Source organism: Vicia villosa, linkage group LG5 (genome assembly GCF_029867415.1).
Source record: "Vicia villosa cultivar HV-30 ecotype Madison, WI linkage group LG5, Vvil1.0, whole genome shotgun sequence".
NCBI classification, from domain to species: domain Eukaryota; kingdom Viridiplantae; phylum Streptophyta; class Magnoliopsida; order Fabales; family Fabaceae; genus Vicia; species Vicia villosa.
The window spans coordinates 167,821,060-167,837,810 of record NC_081184.1 but is presented as its reverse complement, the minus strand read 5'-3'; the positions used below and the strand labels follow the sequence as shown (position 1 = coordinate 167,837,810).

The following is a 16,751-nucleotide window of genomic DNA, read 5'->3' as shown; positions in this document are numbered from 1 at the left end:
TGTGGTTGACCCACGCGGTCTCTGGAGTGACTAGCTATCGAGATGAGGTGCTAGTAAACAAAGACGGAGAAATCCGTTTTGCTAACTTAATCGCTCTAGATAAACTAAAGAACGATAAGTAGAGTTTAACTTGGGCCAATTATTTTTATTTTAGTGGTTTTCCCATTTTCTTTGGGTGTGCTTTGTATCATTGGATTTTGAGTGCTTTAATCACACATCTGTGGTGTTTATGTTAACACCCTTTAGTTTTTGTGTTGGAGCTTTAATATCTTTAGTCGTACCTCAGGATCATCGTTACCTTTCACGGTCACAAAGAAAAGAGGCATTTCATAACTTACGCTTCATTCATTAAAATGGAAACTAGTAGGCTACCTGTGTGTGTGAACACATGCATTGGAGTAGTACACACATTTATACCAAAAATTAAAATATTGCAAAACCATTTTATTATTTAATAACAAATAGTTTTGGTTAATAAAATTAAAAAAGAAAAAGAAAATAAAATTATTTGCAGTAGATTTTTACATCAATATATAAACACCCGAGTTCATCAACAACAAAACTAAGTTGATCACCAACTTTCAAGTTGTTTTCTATTGAATTCGTTCCGATCAGATCCAGGAAAGACATAAATGTTCTGGTAATTCGATATGAAAATGATACTACAATTGTGGCAAATGTCTTGACCGTCTTCATTAATGAGACCTATAGTGGAAATCTCCTTGTAAAGAAAACAATAGTCAGAGACTTATTAAAATAGTAAAATAAATATATTGATCATATGTCTTGAAACATATTGTATTATAATTTATAGTTATAACCAGGGACGAGGACGGCCCAATAAAACTAGAGACTCTATTTTAATTTAAAAAAAGGGCTTAAATACAAAAAATGCACATTTAATAATTAAAAATGACCGACTAAAAATATAATTATATACTCACTAAATGGAGCATAAAAAATATACATACAAAGAAATTATTAAAAATTAATACCAAAAAAACATACAATAAATTACTCCATTCTTTCTTCAATTTTCTTAAGAAAACATACATAAACACAGTGATCCAAACTGATTTGAATTACTAGTTTACCATTTAGTACTTTCTTTCTTTAATTTCCTTAAGAAACATACATATACAAAGTGCCTTTACAATATAACACCGTTTCTTTTGATAGCTGCTAGCACAATTTCAATTTTTTAATAAGTAATTAATTAAAGAAAGAGGCCTTTAGAATTGCCGGGCTCGGCGCTACAGGGCTTGTTGCGCCTGAAGATGGCCGACCCTGGTTATAACTAAATTTAACATATCAAATTATTTGATCCAAACCTATTTATAAATAACTTGCGTGTATTATCGTGATGATCTTGTAGGCATAAATTAAAGAAAGGAATAATGTATTAGTGATTTATTTAAAAAAATTATGATGAATTTATAGTAAGTGGAATAGAAAAAAAAATATAAACATAGTATGAACCGATATTGAAGTAGACATTTTAGTGTTAGAAAGGAAAATTGATTGAAATGTAGAAATTTTTTGCAAAGAATAAAGAGTTAATTGTGTTAGAAGTTATTTATAGGAATAGAGTTTAGAAGTTGTATGAATTATGAAAGTGTAGTTTAAAAAGTAAGAAAAATATGGTAAAAAGAAAAAGTGATTGGTACCAAATAAACAGTATCTACCATTTATCCAATGAATAAATAAAACCGAAAATAAGTTTAATGAAATATTAGCACCTTATTGCCATCCAATAAACAAGTTGTAATGAAATCTCCTATCTATCTACTATCTATCCATTACTAAAATGTTGCCCAAATTTACTATTTTACCCTTCCATCCAAATTTTTTTACATTGCAAAAAGGCTATCTAAGTAATTAACAAAAGAAATATTCAGCCATGCCAATTGTATTCTTCTCATTGGTCTATTCCAAAAAGTTATGTACTAACATTTTGATTAGAGTGCAAATGTCGCTTCCCTTCCAAAATATTGATACCCCACTCCTCTGCAAAGGTCACTTCAGATTTTTGCAAAACGGACAAAGCCAAAGCATCACCTTGAACAAGGCCTTCATCTGCCGTTTCCAGAAATCGTGCGCGTTTTCCCTCCCTCAGGTATGAATGCTCCAAACAACTCAGATCTTTTCTTTGCCGAGCAAATCGTTTCTTCATCAAATCTATGGCTTATCACTCAACTCAGAGTTTCTCCAAACAACTCAGAGTTTTTCTTTCTCTTTCTTCATCGTTATCATCTTTCTTCTTTCTCTTTCTTATCATCCATTTATGCTTTGGCTTCAAACTAATTTTGTTTATTTCTTCTCTCTCTTTCTTTCTTCTATCACCCTCTTTCTCGCTTCCTTCAACAAATCAAACCCTAAATTAATGGTCATCCTTTTTCTCCCTCATCTCCAATTCAAACCCTAAATATGCCGACATCCGATGAAAAACCATATGGAGATGAACTTAAGGCGTGGGATGCCGAGTTTATTAAGGTTAGTGTTTCTTCATTTGTTTTTGCAGATTCAAACTCTCTGTGCCGATTTCATGAACAAGCTAAAGTACACAACATGTGCTTTCAATTTCAGAGAACAAAATATGAAGGATCATCCGATACAACGCATTTGTTCCTGTTGTGAATAATTTATTTTCCATTTTGGTATTTTAATTTTTTTTCTTTCAAAAACCTAATCCCTAATTTGATGTGTACAATAAATTAGGTTGGAAAAGCTTGTGGTGAAAGATGGAAATCCTTGTCCAAAGAGGTGAATATTTTTTTAAAATTTATAATAATCAATTTTATTAAAATGTGTACTAACACAGAATAGCTTTTGTTGCTCTTTCTGTGTTTTCATGTTTTTGTTTGGCTTAATCACTTATGTTGTTGACCTTTTCAATGTTGGTGGTATATTGCGAGATGCAGGTGCTGAACGGAAGACGCAAGTCTCAGCTTGGACTGCTGATCGAAAACTCGAAAGTGTCTATGCAATGAATTTACAGCAAATTAACAATAGTGTTTGTATTCCTCCAAAATGGTATAACTTAATTTAATCCACTGTTGTTAAAGGTTAATATTAAGCTATGGAAAGTTAAAATACAAGTATGTCTTAAAATTCAATTGCTCATAAATTCATGACCCTCTCAAATTCTCTCATTCAGTCTACGTGTTAATTGGTCACCCAGTCTACATATAAACTACAAAATTACATGCTAATTTAAAGTCATGAATTAAGCTTCATTAAAATTTGCATTTGGTCCATGACAAATGGTAGTATTCCAACAAAGATACCACTCCTAATTAACTTAATATGATTTTTAGTAATTTTGTGACAATGTATTGGAATTACTGTAATTTTAGTTGGGGGTCATTTTCAAATTAGTCATTGCACTGTGTCGTGATTGCTTCTAAATGGCTTTGATTTACATTTGATTTTTCCAAGTTCACCTCCAGGTTGTCATACCTCACAGCTACAGGCTGACCATATGATTTTCTCAAATTCTCAGTTGGATTGTTTCTCTAAGTGTTAACTTCATGTAACTGCGTCGAACTTTCCAATCCTAAAAGGTTAGTGAAAGAAGTCCTGTTGAAAACATTGTATTTGACTGTGCTTAGTTGATCTTCTACTTCTCTGTTGCTGTCTGAGACTGATCCAATCTTCTCAGGATTTTGATCAATGGAAAAATCTCCCGACAATTGAGGTGTCACAATGAAGTAATGAGATGAAAATAAAGCATTTAACTCTTTCCTACCACCCCCATTACATGAATTTTCTTGGCCTTCCCCAGTCACAGGACTAACAAATTCCACTGTACCATGTCCGCTAATATTTCTTTGATCAGGTTCCGACATCTTACAATTTGATTCATCTTTTAAGCTGCCAATAGTTCCACAGGAATCAATGTTGTTGCTGTCAACAATTTCTCTTTCTTCAGGATGCTCAATGTTGTCTTTTGTCATGGAACTCAATTCATGAACAAATTGATTCAATATTTCTTACGGCTTTGCATTTTCTTCTGGTTCCACAATCTGCATCTCTGGTGAGTTGACTATCATGCTTGCACTTTCATCATGGCATGTATCGTACTTGCTGCTTGGCTTTAAGGAAAATCGAGCAGCAAGGGACATGAATGCAGAACTGTCAAACAGAAAAGAAAGGGAAAGTGATGTACCATGTATTTTAATTACATGATAATTTGTGATGAATGCACATATAGGATAATTTGTGATTATTTTGTATTTGGTATTTTTTCTATAAAATAGTACTCATAAATATTTTGTATTTTGATAAGCAATGATAAATGTGTGAGAAAATAAAAGTGATAAATGTTATTCTTGAAAGTATATCACTCATACCTTGACTTCTCCCATATTTTGTATTAGTTCTGTGAATTTAGTACTTTATTCATTGTGTTTGTTGAAGTGTGAGATAATGCATATCAGGAAATTCAAAATAGGTGTCACCTTAAGTAGGAATAATTTGAAAGCTGGAATTTTCAAGGTATCTATAGAAGATGATGAGTTTTTGTCAACTTGATCATAGTTTTTGCTTTTGATATTCAGTGGTTGTAATTGCAAGCTATCACAGTCTGTTAACTTTTTTTAGGCTATTACGGCTGAATAAAACACAGGTAGTTCAAAATGTACATGTCTAAACTATACTGTTTAAATCGTGTCTAGACATGTAGATTCTTCCGCATGTTGTTTTTCATCATTCTGTTATCTTTTAAGGAGCAAGAGTCTAAAATGTACATGTTTTATGAAAATGAAATATGTATTTAATATTGCGAGGACTACGTAACTACATGTTTTCTTTTGAGTCAATGAGCTTTTTTTAATCAATCAGAGTCAAAGGACTTTGAATAGATTAACTATGAGAAGTTGAAAATTTTAAATAAATAAAAAGTGTTGAACAAATTTCATTACAAGCATAAAAAAGTTTAAGACTAAATTTCTTAAAAAAAAAAACATTGGAGGGCCATATTTACAATTTTATCGGAAATCACCTTCAGAATAAATAATTATTTTATTTAGTTAATCCAAAAGATTCTATATAATAATTATGTTTGATCTCAATTTTATTTGGTTAATCCAAAAGATTCTATATAATAATTATTTATTTTAAAATTAAATATTCATTTCAAATTTAGATTTGTATTTAATTGTATTTTATATGATAATTATTTATATTATAATAATATTAATAGTAAGTAAATAAATATTTGATTGCAATACTTTATTAAAAATAATAAAACTTTTAATTTCACGGGTCACCAGTACCATAATACTAAATTTTTTGAAGTGATCAAGCCTTATCAAATAATCATAAGATATAAATGAATTTATCTGTGCTGGTGCACGAGTCACCATCTCCGGAATACTATTTTTTTGAAGTGATCACGTCTTATTTATTAAATTATCTAAGATATTAAAAATAATTAAACTTTTAATTTCACGGGTCACTAGCACTATAATACTAAGTTTTTAAAGTGATCAAGCCTTATCAAATAATCATAAGATATAAATGAATTTATTTGTGCTGGTGCACGAGTCATCATCACTAGAATACTATTTTTTTAAGTGTTCACGTCTTATTAAATAATCTAATATATATAAATGAATTTATATGTGTGAATTTATAAAATTGACCAAACTCCCAATTTTAACCTTCTGCAAAATAAACTTTACCCTTGCAAAAGGTTAGTGAAGTAATTAACGAATTGAATATTTGCACTTGCCATGTGTTGTCTATTCATTCGTCTACTTTTACAATTGTGTACTTGCTTTAACATTTTCCTCCTCACCTTTCCTCTCTCTCTTCACGATTCAAATTATCATTCTCTCTTCTCTTCTCAAACCCTAAAAGTGGCTGAACAAGCAAAACCTAGAACACGCCTCCCCGTCGTCCAAACAGTTGAAGCACGGGAGATGAATCAGTTTTATCCACCAAAGCGGAAAATCTTCAAATCTTCGTTCTCTTCGATCTCAGTTTTTCGCAAATCACCCCGCATGTATGTTGCTGATTCTCTCTTCAATTTCGCTTACTGTTTTTTCGTTTTCGTTTTTGTTTTGTTTTGATTTCGATAAAACTGATTACAGATATACATAAGAAGCATTATAATTGCGCCTTCTTAAGCGTTAGATCCGCGGAAAATCTGTATTGTTATTAATTGATATCACTATAGATTTACAGGGCGATGTTCCAATATTGCTTAACCTATGCTTGATTTGCTTGCAGTTTCTATGTGGGCGATGTTCCAATCAGGGTGTTAAATAGATTAGACTGGAGCATTAGGCTATTATGGTAAGCTATTATGTGTTCTTGCTATACCTTTTAGGGTTTTGATGTTTTTATAGATTTCTCACCATATGGAGTAGTCTTCTAATTTTGCATTCACATTGTTCAGGTAAATCCGGTGGTGGTAGAGCTGATGAAGAGAAGGTTCTGAAAGTTTTGTGGGAGAAGGACGGTGAAGATTATTCTCTATCCTTTTTGGTATTTACTGCATGTCTGCAACCATTTTGTTTTAGCTAATAGTTTTTAATTTTGGCCAAACTGACTCTGTATGTATCGTTCTTGGCAGTTCAATTGTAGTATCTGCTGGGCTTCTCAGGATTTTTGGCCGCAATATTGCAGAGTTTCCCATGGTAGCTACAAGCAGAGAGTATCAAGGAAAAGTAAGCAATTTTTTGTACATCACAAATGGCTCAAATCAAAATTGAAAAAGTAGATCAATAGATGCATTACCATAGATTTTTTCCCAAGGATGAGCTCTATTAACATGCGGTTTTCCATTTAGGGTTATTTTCAACTGCTATTTTCTTGCATATAGAGGTTCTTGTCTTCTCTAAATGTACAAAAGTTGGTTCTCCCTGCTGCAGGGGATGCAGAGTCAATTTAGACTAAGAAATTTTGCTTTCTCAAGATGAGTGAAGATTAGGTAAAAAATCATCTTTTACATTTTTTGGTTAACCAAGTAAATTGTAGTTTGAGACTTGACTTATGTTCAACAATTTGTCACAGAAAAATATAAATTGATGTCAAATACTTGTGTGATTTTTCTTGCACTGGTTAGGAACTTAGGACTATAACCCTCACTACAATCACCAGTATCGACATGCCTGAGATTGCAGTACACAAATTCAAATTCAAGCCCTTTGCAGAATTCTTGTATGTAGATTTTGATGTTGATCGCTTATACGGTATAAGTTTCTATATGTCTTTTTGCAATATATAATTATATTCTTCTCCAACTATTGACAAAGCCGAATTTGGAAGTGCAGATATTATTGGTGTCCTGCAACAAGTCGTTAGGACCCAGGTTATAGGTGCTGGGAAAAAACTGTGTGTCAACCTAATTTTGGCCAATGAATGGTATGTCACGTTACAATTTCACACCTGACAGCACTATACACTTCATTGCTTCATATTGTTTTGTTGTATTTTTTGTTTTGTTAGTGGAGCTGAGATTGATCTCACCCTTTGGGAGATGTATGCAGAAAAGACTTATAGCTTTTACTAAAGAAAACGGTCTACCGGTTGTCATACTAACTCATGCTTGGTATCGCCAAAGTTCAAGTCAGTTCCTTCATAAAACTCTATGCTATGTTTATTCCTTGTCCTTTACATGCTTCACTTGAAGTAAACTTTTTTCATGCTTTCAGCCACATGGAAGCTTAATCTTTCAAACGCTTGGAACAGTTCCAAACTACTACTCAAGTAGTTGATTTCAAGGCTAGGTATGCAATTCTGAATTCTATTTTTGCCAAATCACTTGATAAATTCTATTCCGCATTTTAAAACTGACTATCCTTTAATTCAGGTCTTTTCAGAATTGATGCCGAGAACCCAAATGCAAATGCAAATGCCTGTTTACTTGAATGAACTGATTTATGGTATTTGGCAGCTTAATCACTGAACTCTGATGAAGCAACAGACCTTAAGCTACCACTGAAAGAAAGGTTCTTTCTTCAACCATTGCCACCTACAGAAGCAGCAACAAGAAGTGCATTTGAAGTGCAACATTGCATTCATTTGAAGTGTGATGGTCTAGAAAAATCAATTTAATACTTTTGTTGGGAACTGTTCTGCCGGGGGGGTCTTGTAGTACTTAAGGTTTCGGATAACATTCTATCTGTTATGCTATTTTTTTCTTCATTTTCAATTTAAAAGTGTTTCTTTCATTCTAGGGTGTATAATTTAATTGACCTAAAGTTTTATTACTTTTATTATTTAATGCAATGAAATACTTTTTATTTCACGTGAGTATTTTTATTCACATGTGAATATTTTTTATTCACTAAGATGGACTAATGTAATAGTATATTGGAATTTGCATTTCCATCACGTGTTATTTCCAACAAGCTACCATTCTTTCTGTTGTGTTGTTTCAAAACCTCATTTGCATGTGATCCTTACAATAATGTTGCCACAACATACATATACACAGTCCAAGACTTAATCACTCACCTTTAAATTGTAAGTTGTTAAGACAATAACAAGCAATATTTCAAATTTTAAGGATACAGCAAGGATCTATATGTTTTAACATTTAATTTAATAAAATGTTCAATCTCACAAGTTAGTATCACCATAATAAAATATATCTTACAAAATAAAGTGTACATAGAGTTTATATTTCACGGGTCACTACCAACATAATATCGTTTTTAATTTAATTAATCATTATCTTAATTTGAATTTAATTTATTATCTTAATTTGAGAGATAAAATTCTTATTTTTAAATATTTTTTCTCCCATAAAATTATTTAATACATTTAAATCTATATAATTATTGTTCAAGTTACAATTAAGTATATTATTTCATTATTTCATTTATATTTTAAATTTTACATTTGCATTTGTTACAACTTTTTCCCCCAACTCACATGTCCAATATTTAATGGGTCATGATATAATTATTTAATTCAATACTTGGCCTTATTTTGCTATTGTGTTCTTGACTTATCTTGAACTTTTTTATGGATCATTATTTTAACTTAGAACCTAATTTTCATATTACTAATATCTTATTAGTAAAACTATTTTTTAAATGGTTAATTTCCATTTTATATATACAATTTAGTCAAACTTTTTTTACTTCACACTCTTCGTATTATTTAAAAAATACTACACCATAAATAATGTACCCGTGCGACAGCACGGGTCTCTGACTAGTGCATGTAATAAGTAAACCAATAAATTAAATGCGCTGTTGCTTGTTACGTGTAGTTATGGTCTTTAAGTTTTTAAGGTGTCATTGAGATGCACAACTACTTGATTAGCATATAAACTGGGAAAAAAAAATGCTAGATCAACCCTCATCACCATCGATTCAAGCACTTAACCATGCCAAAAATGGAATTGATATTGTTTATGTAACCAAAGTAAGCATTTTGTATTTAATGTACACTGTGCAAATGTGTGTACACTATTTTCTCTAACGAGGAAAACTTTTTTACCCGTAAAAAAAAACACCAATCACATTGTATTATTTAATTTTATCCTATTTAATTATTTATTAAGTAGTATATATTTTTATTGTTTCTAAAATATTTCACATCAAATACTCAAATTTTTGTGTTGGATAAATAAGAATTCATCTTTTTTAATTTCTTTTTTATTTCTAAGTTAGAGGCCAGTAAATCATAATTACAAATTTTCTAATTATTAGGTGCAAACACATTTTGGAAAAAAAAATTCTCTTAATAGTGAACAAATAGGTTGATCTCCACCAATCATATGTTACTGTTAAGAGTCATACATTTGATTTGATAATATATGGCTTTAACATGTGCTTATAAGTGGAGGTAATCTTCACCCTACTAGTCAGTTTTATAGGGATGAGTTAGGCCGAATCATATTTTTTATTATGACATCAAAAACCTCGTTTAAGATCCGGTGAACAACATACTATCAGGTTTTCGCTAGCGAGCCGTCCACCATTTATTTCCGAATTCCAGTTGTCTAGTCCTGAGCATGAGAGAGTGTGCTTTTAAGTGGGACAATCCTCACCCTACTAGCTGATTTTATAAAGATGAAATAAATCCAACCACATTTCTTTAACTATTTCATGTACATGTTAGTATGGTTGTGTTTTTTTCTTTCTTGCATCGACATCATAGATGTCTTATTTCTTATCGGGGATATTTTATTATGGTGCATCGATTTTGGCCAAAGAACTTAATAAGCTATGCTTTGAGTCCAATAAAAATTGAGTTCCACAACGAATATTTCTAACTAATTAGAATGGAGTTGAAACTAATAATATTATTACATGACTATGTTCAATAAGCTAAAACTCTTTTTGCATAGAATGTGAAGCATCATACATACCTGACATTAATAAGCTAAAACTTTGATGGTTAGGGTTGAACACATGACTATGGGAATATGCAACAATGTCGACTACAACAAATATAATCTTTAGCAGCACCCCTACGAGAGCGCTTTTAGGAAAATATAATCTTTGACGTCAATCACATAGATTTAAATTTAGTAGTTGCAATTGACAAAATGAAGAGAATTCAAAGAGAGAATCAATTTCCTATCTAATATTACCAATTAATTTAGTTTTTTAATTGTATTAAAATTAAGAAAAGAATTATCATTTACACCAGTTTTTATTTACACGTATATTTCACAATGGCAAAAATGTAAAGCACGGTTTTCAGCTTTGTGAAAAACGTGAAAGAATTTTTATTCTGGCCAACCCCATATATATACATCATCTATGTTCAATAATTTCACTAAATATTAGTGAGGTTGGACAGAATTCTCCAATGCAACAAATCTTTTTAGAGGTTGCATATTATGCACATCAATGCCTGCGAAGTTCTGGTTTTAATTAAACACAATAGCAAAATTGTTAACAACTGCATAAATTACAATTGTAACTGTCTACATTTAAAGTGTAACTAACTGTGCTGAGTCGGCACATGTAACAGATTGTAACTGCCTACATCTAGACTGTAACTAACTGTGCTGAGTCGGCACATGTTAGTTACACTATATAAACTCACTACTTTCGGTCAATGAAAAAAAAAATCAAGGTCAATGAAAAAATCAAAATAGAATAGCAGAATGAAATCTGTCTCTCTTTTCTTCCTCAATTTCTCTCTTTCCAACACAGCCAACACAGACTAAGGCATTCATTGAATTAATAGTGTGGCGGTCGAGAAATGAAACCTGCTCAAAGTGCCAGCTCGGCCTGCAAAGCTGCCAATTCATCTACCTCGTCCGCGCGTTTCACAGACGCAGGGTGGGTAGGTTTCCGCCCAGGTGGGACTCGTACTTGTGCTGCTGGAGCTGTAGTTATAGTTGCAGGCTGAAGAAGCTGTTCTTCCAACTCGGCACCCTCTAGCTCTTCAAGTTCCGCTTCCAATTCATCCTGAAATGGAAATAAATTCAGTATGTTGCCTCGATATGTCATATCATATAATACATATGTCAATGTTCAGTAATGATTCAATCTGAAATAATAAAAAGATTGATGCAATCAAAAATAAAAATGTATCTTCAGCATAGAGTAAAAAAAACCAAATGAACAGGTTAGAGGATGACCTCATCAAAGTCTGCAGCTGCACCAATTGGAGATGACAATAATTCCTGAATCTGTTTCATGTTCTCTGTTTGTTCATTTATCTCATCCATGGTTTTGTCAACATCATTAATTTTACTGAAAAAAATTGCAACTCAACAGTGTAACAACAGCATGAAATAATATCAGCTAACTGCATGAAGAGAATTTTCCATATCACAATATACAGTACTTCTCAGGTTTTAGAAAGGTAGTAAAAACATAGAAGAGTATAGCAACAATGAAAGAACAGAAAATTGATAACTACTACTACTGCATACGTTGATTTTTGCAATGCCTTCATAGCAGATGCTCCAGTTCTCAAAGCATCAATTGTTTCTGTAGTTGCCTTGGCTCCTTCCAACATTATCATCTGCAACACATATTCAAGAATAAAACTAAAATGATATTTAAAAAAAATGAATCATGTCGCACCCAAAGATACAGCAACAACAACTAAGCTTTATCCCACTAGGTGGGATTGGTCAGATGGATCAACTGCTGTCGTAATGTTTTATCAAAAATCATACTTCTATCCAACTCATTAGTCACGAGATCTTTCTTAATCACTTCTCTTATAGTCTTTCTGGGTCTTCCTCTTCCTCAAATGTAAAAGTAATAACTAAACTTGACCAGCCAGTCTGTGAAGTAACGGGTGAACTGATCATAATGACTGATGAACAAGTCAACCTGTGTGAATCAATCATGATTCAAATGATTGAACTAACTAGTGCATCTTTTGTAATTTTTCAAAAAACTGTTTGACAATGATTATTTGGTTTCCAATATATAACAAACAAGGTATCTCTTCTAATTTTTCTAATGTGAGACAAATAAGAATTTATAGATAGAGAAGAGGAATGTTCATGGTGTAATTTGTGACAGGAAAATCCCATTCAACCTTCTAAATTCTAACTATCAATAAAATACTCAACAATAAAATATTCTTGCTGTAATATTCAAACAATGGTATTGCATGGTAACTTATGTCATTCCAACAACAACAACAACCAAGTCGTATCCCACTAAATGGGATAACTTATTTCATTACAATTCACTTAATTGTATCATATTCTACTTCATTTTATTCTCCATCATTAGATATCCAAACATAGCCAAACCCTTACTTTTTAAGGGCCGACTAGCTAGTTTGGTTTCGAAAACAATAGTTGCAACTACTACATATACAAATTTGCATTAAGTATGGTGGCAGACGGCGGCTTGGTGACACCGTGATAGCAAGATAATGGTGGAAAAACACGCAAAACCACCACTGATATCCACCACGGCGCTGCCATGGCCTATATTTGGCAACACAGGTTGCATTTCCGCACCTGATCATGAATCCGCAATTGAAAATTTGCAAGCTGCTCTATTTGTTGTTCATATAGCCTCTTCCTCTTTAAACATTGTATCGCCGCTGCATGAAGCAAAAATTTAAAAACGACGTCATAATGTATCATCGAGTCATAAACCCTAATAGTACTCTTTATAACATGCATGCATGAGTATTGTCACGTACCTCTTTTATTCTTTGCACTAGAGAATTCTTTGGCTTTTTCAACTTCTGCTGCAGCTTTTTTTATTAGAAGATTCTCCTTTTTCTCTAGCATTTTAAGTGTCTGCATGATCCAAGGAACAAAACAATCAAAATCATAAAACCATCAGCCACGAATATTTAACAAATTAGTATCAAGTTAGATTTGATGTTACCTCGTTTAACTTGTTTACAGTGGTTACAGAAGTTGCTTCTTTTTTAGGTTTTCGAAAAATTCGGGTAAACATGGTTGATTATTAGAAGATGTTGAAATGTAAATTCAGTTGTGCGTGGAATGGTGAATTCTTGACGTGATTTGGCTAGCAGAGGAATCAAAAGTGAAGATCAGAATTTGCAATGCAGAGAGGTGGAGTGAAAGGAACGTGGTTGATAATTTAGGGTTTGGACTAACAGAGTGATAAAGGTTTAAGAGGAAACGCGGAGAGAGATAGTATGAAGATAGTAAGAGGAGATATATTAAATGCAACTTGTTTTTAGGGGTTTAGAATAGGTTAAGCTTTTAAATGCGTGAGACTAGGTTATATACCCCGATATTCATTCTTTTTATAATATTAATCTTATAAATTTTTTCAAATCTGTATCCATACCTATATTTATATCTAAATTTATCTATTAATTTAAGATTTCAGAATGGAATAATGAACTATTAATATATAATTTTTTAAGAAAAAAATATGCATTGATTTTCTAAAATAATTTTACAGTGTTAACCAATCTGACGCATATATTTAACCAAGTCATACTTTTAATTTATAAATATTATATAACAGATAAAATGTTACAATTCTATTGAATGATGATTCTATTGAATGATGATGTAAAATTAGTTTACACTGATAGTGACCTCAATATTTTTTTATATAATTAATCTTTTTCCTTTTTTTCTTCACCATCTTCATCGTCATATTCATCCACATTCATATTAAACTCAGAAAAATCAAAATTAAAAAAAAAAAAAAACATTTAACCCTAAAAATCTCAATCTAAAACCCCTAAATGTTACACGCTACCAAAACCAACATTGCTGTCAAAGGTATACTTGGAAGCTGCAAGTCACACAGTTTCACCAGAATTTAGCAACTGCATTTAAAAACACATCACTTCTTCCTTTATAAAATTTTCTTGATTTCCAATATTAACCTTGTCATTGTTGGAACTTGACAAAACTAAACCTAAAAAAATACTACGCTAACAGATCTTCTATAAATTTACATGTTAAATTTTTTTTTTTATAAGCGACATAATAATATTGAATACGAGTACTAGGAGTACTCAATCCGTTTATAAAGGAAGAACGAATTACAACAAAGCCTGTACGGGATTATCCATCCAAGATGTTACAGATGGTAATTGAATCGAATCTCACCCGCAAAAGCGGCATAAAACCATTCCCAGGCCAACATTTTTGCCATGAAAAAGATCTCTCGGCTGCCCTTCACCCCTCCATTAAACACTATATCGTTTCTTACTAGCCAAATAGCCCGAACAACCGACAACCAAATAATTATACTACTAAGATTATTTCTATCCCGCCTACACAATACCGAATGGAACCGTAAAAAGTGCTCTGGGATGGAAAGAATAGTAGGATACAAAATTACTCCTACCCATTCCATGATGAATTTTCAAACTTCGGCAGCAACACAACAAGATAAAAATAGATGAGGATGTGTTTCTTCAAAACCCGAACATAATGGACAAACCAAGTTAAGCGCACCTGATAAAACACCTCTTCTTGCCAACTCATCCCTTGTTTGTAGTCGATTGTGCAATAGCCTCCAACTGAACACTTGTATATTCGACGGCACCTTTGATTTCCAAATGAGTTTGAGGACTGCCAGCTCTTCCGCGCTTAAGGTTAATGCCTGATCCCACCCAATCGACAACCTATTGAAGGCCGATTTAACAGAAAAACCTGCTGTCGAGGGCCACCAAACAAACACATCTTGATTCAATAGATTTGGCGCTATATGCTGCAGGATATTATATAAACTGACACTAGCTTCAACCTCCATCGCTGACAGAGGAGTAGAAATGTCGCAAAAGGACCATACCCAATTATTCTGTTCGAAATAACCAGCTTCTGAAATCCTCACCAACGGTTCCTGCAATGCCTCAAATAACATAGGGAATTGATTACACAGTGTGTCGTTACCTATCCGACGATCCCTCCAAAAATCTGTGTCTGCACCGTTACCAATCTTACACGATATGCACTTGCGAAACCAATTTGCTTCAGCTCCCCATACACCTAACAACAGAATACACAAGTCCCTCCACCACAAAGAGTGCTTTGGATTAACGCTAGGAGAACCGTCTGCCCGAACTGCACCCTTTATGTCTCCATATTTGAAAGTTAAAACGTTATGCCATAGTGACCCCGTCTCGACCATAATCCTCCAACCCCATTTACTCATTAATGCTCTATTGAAAGTTTCGCAATGCTTCACACCGAGACCACCAGCGGATTTCGATAAGCAAACAGTCGACCACGCCACCCAATTCATCCTTCGCAAATTTTCTTTCCCATTCCATAAAAAAGCACGTTGAATGCTAATAAGTTCTTGGATAACAACATTTGGAGCTTTGTAGAACGAGAATGTGAACAGAGGAATGGAATTCAGAACTGAATTGAGAAGAGCTATCCGACCACCCAAATTAAGATACTTGCCTTTTCAAGAAACCAGTCTGCTCCTTACCTTTGTCAAAACCGGATCCCATGAAGACCGTCTTCGAGGGTTACAGCCTATTTGGATGCCAAGAAAAATAAATGTTAAATTAAACAATGTATATTGTAATTAATGTTAAAGTAGAAAAATATTTGCATGAAAACCAACATAACATATAATTTTACAAATAATTAATTATAATTTTTTATTAATTAAAAAACAAAAATTAAATATTTGTTTCCTACTCTATTACAAACACTTTCATGAATTTAATTAAAAATAAAATAAAATTTTAAATAAATTTAAATTTCTTTCTTTTTTATTTTAATGTTTTTAAAAATATGAATTTAAGTTTCTTGTCATGCAAGTATTTTTAGTTAAACTAAAATCTAAAAAATAAGCCAACACCAACACATGGTGTAATTGTAATCTCCATAAGAAAATTAACCTTGTGTTTTGTAATCATCATCTTAAACACGTTCATTCTCTAAAACATTGAAATGGGTGTGTTTCTATTTGTAACCTTAATAGTTCCACAAATCTTCTTGTGAGTGTGTCTATGTTTTGCACTAGGTTTAGGATGTGGATTTGGAAAAGGCCATCCACATTTGTGGCACACATAAACTCTATGATTCTCGTGTCCCACAAAATCAAGATGATATTTTCAAAATTAAAAATAGAATAAAAACTGATAAAATCCATAAAGATAACGACGTTTTGTAAGTCTTTTTGTTATTGGGTTGTTTTTTAAAAATAAAATAGGTTAAATTTTGATTTTTTTAGATTTAAGATAAATTTGATGATGAAAATGGTGAAGGAGAAGAGGAAAGAAGTTGAAGTTATATCAAATATATTATGTGTTAAATGTTTATTGATAAAAAAAATTAGATCTTTAAAAATAAAAAATCAATAAAATATATGATAGATGTTAGAATAATAATACAAGTG

General features: G+C 32.2%; 2 protein-coding genes and 1 long non-coding RNA gene across 12 annotated transcripts; 2 read left to right on the top strand and 1 right to left on the bottom strand.

The window, feature by feature from the left end:
- The first annotated feature begins 1,845 nt into the window (after positions 1–1,845).
- On the top strand, positions 1,846–4,984 carry LOC131603791 (uncharacterized). Of its 9 annotated transcripts, none has more exons than XR_009284500.1 (5): positions 1,924–2,116; positions 2,470–2,493; positions 2,587–2,763; positions 2,922–3,563; positions 3,662–4,980. XR_009284500.1 is itself a non-coding variant. In XM_058876224.1 (4 exons), exons 1-4 carry the CDS (start codon positions 1,901–1,903, stop codon positions 2,926–2,928), a joined length of 429 nt encoding a protein of 142 aa, XP_058732207.1. In that variant the 5' UTR covers positions 1,846–1,900; the 3' UTR covers positions 2,929–4,984. The 9 variants fall into 9 exon arrangements, 1 of the variants encoding a protein (XP_058732207.1); XR_009284498.1 differs by lacking the exon at positions 2,470–2,493 and having other exon boundaries at positions 1,926–2,116; positions 2,522–2,630; positions 2,719–2,763; positions 3,662–4,979; XR_009284501.1 differs by having other exon boundaries at positions 1,926–2,116; positions 2,719–2,763; positions 3,662–4,979.
- A 797-nt stretch (positions 4,985–5,781) lies between these two features.
- Positions 5,782–8,180, top strand: LOC131608143 (uncharacterized). Of its 2 annotated transcripts, none has more exons than XR_009285511.1 (10): positions 5,782–6,007; positions 6,235–6,300; positions 6,404–6,492; positions 6,581–6,674; positions 6,797–6,937; positions 7,073–7,199; positions 7,281–7,371; positions 7,497–7,575; positions 7,662–7,736; positions 7,820–8,180. It is a non-coding gene; the product is annotated as an uncharacterized LOC131608143 (long non-coding RNA). The 2 variants fall into 2 exon arrangements; XR_009285510.1 differs by having other exon boundaries at positions 7,456–7,575.
- Positions 8,181–11,189: 3,009 nt separating this feature from the next.
- Positions 11,190–13,361, bottom strand: LOC131608142 (vacuolar protein sorting-associated protein 32 homolog 2-like). Its single transcript, XM_058880075.1, has 6 exons — positions 13,290–13,361; positions 13,099–13,198; positions 12,911–12,996; positions 11,858–11,949; positions 11,561–11,675; positions 11,190–11,387 (listed from the first exon to the last, which is right to left on the bottom strand). The coding sequence occupies exons 1-6, from the start codon at positions 13,359–13,361 to the stop codon at positions 11,190–11,192; spliced, it is 663 nt and encodes a 220-aa protein (XP_058736058.1).
- Between the last annotated feature and the right edge of the window lie 3,390 nt (positions 13,362–16,751).

Coding starts and splice junctions, on each gene's coding strand:
- LOC131603791 (XM_058876224.1), top strand. CDS start 1,901: ATGCCAATTGTATTCTTCTCATTGGTCTATTCCAAAAAGTTATGTACT. Junction 2,117..2,469: donor GCGCGTTTTCCCTCCCTCAG/GTATGAATGCTC, acceptor GATGAACTTAAG/GCGTGGGATGCCGAGTTTAT. Junction 2,631..2,718: donor GATACAACGCATTTGTTCCT/GTTGTGAATAAT, acceptor ACAATAAATTAG/GTTGGAAAAGCTTGTGGTGA.
- LOC131608142 (XM_058880075.1), bottom strand. CDS start 13,361: ATGTTTACCCGAATTTTTCGAAAACCTAAAAAAGAAGCAACTTCTGTA. Junction 13,199..13,289: donor CTGTAAACAAGTTAAACGAG/GTAACATCAAAT, acceptor TGGATCATGCAG/ACACTTAAAATGCTAGAGAA. Junction 12,997..13,098: donor TAGTGCAAAGAATAAAAGAG/GTACGTGACAAT, acceptor TGCTTCATGCAG/CGGCGATACAATGTTTAAAG.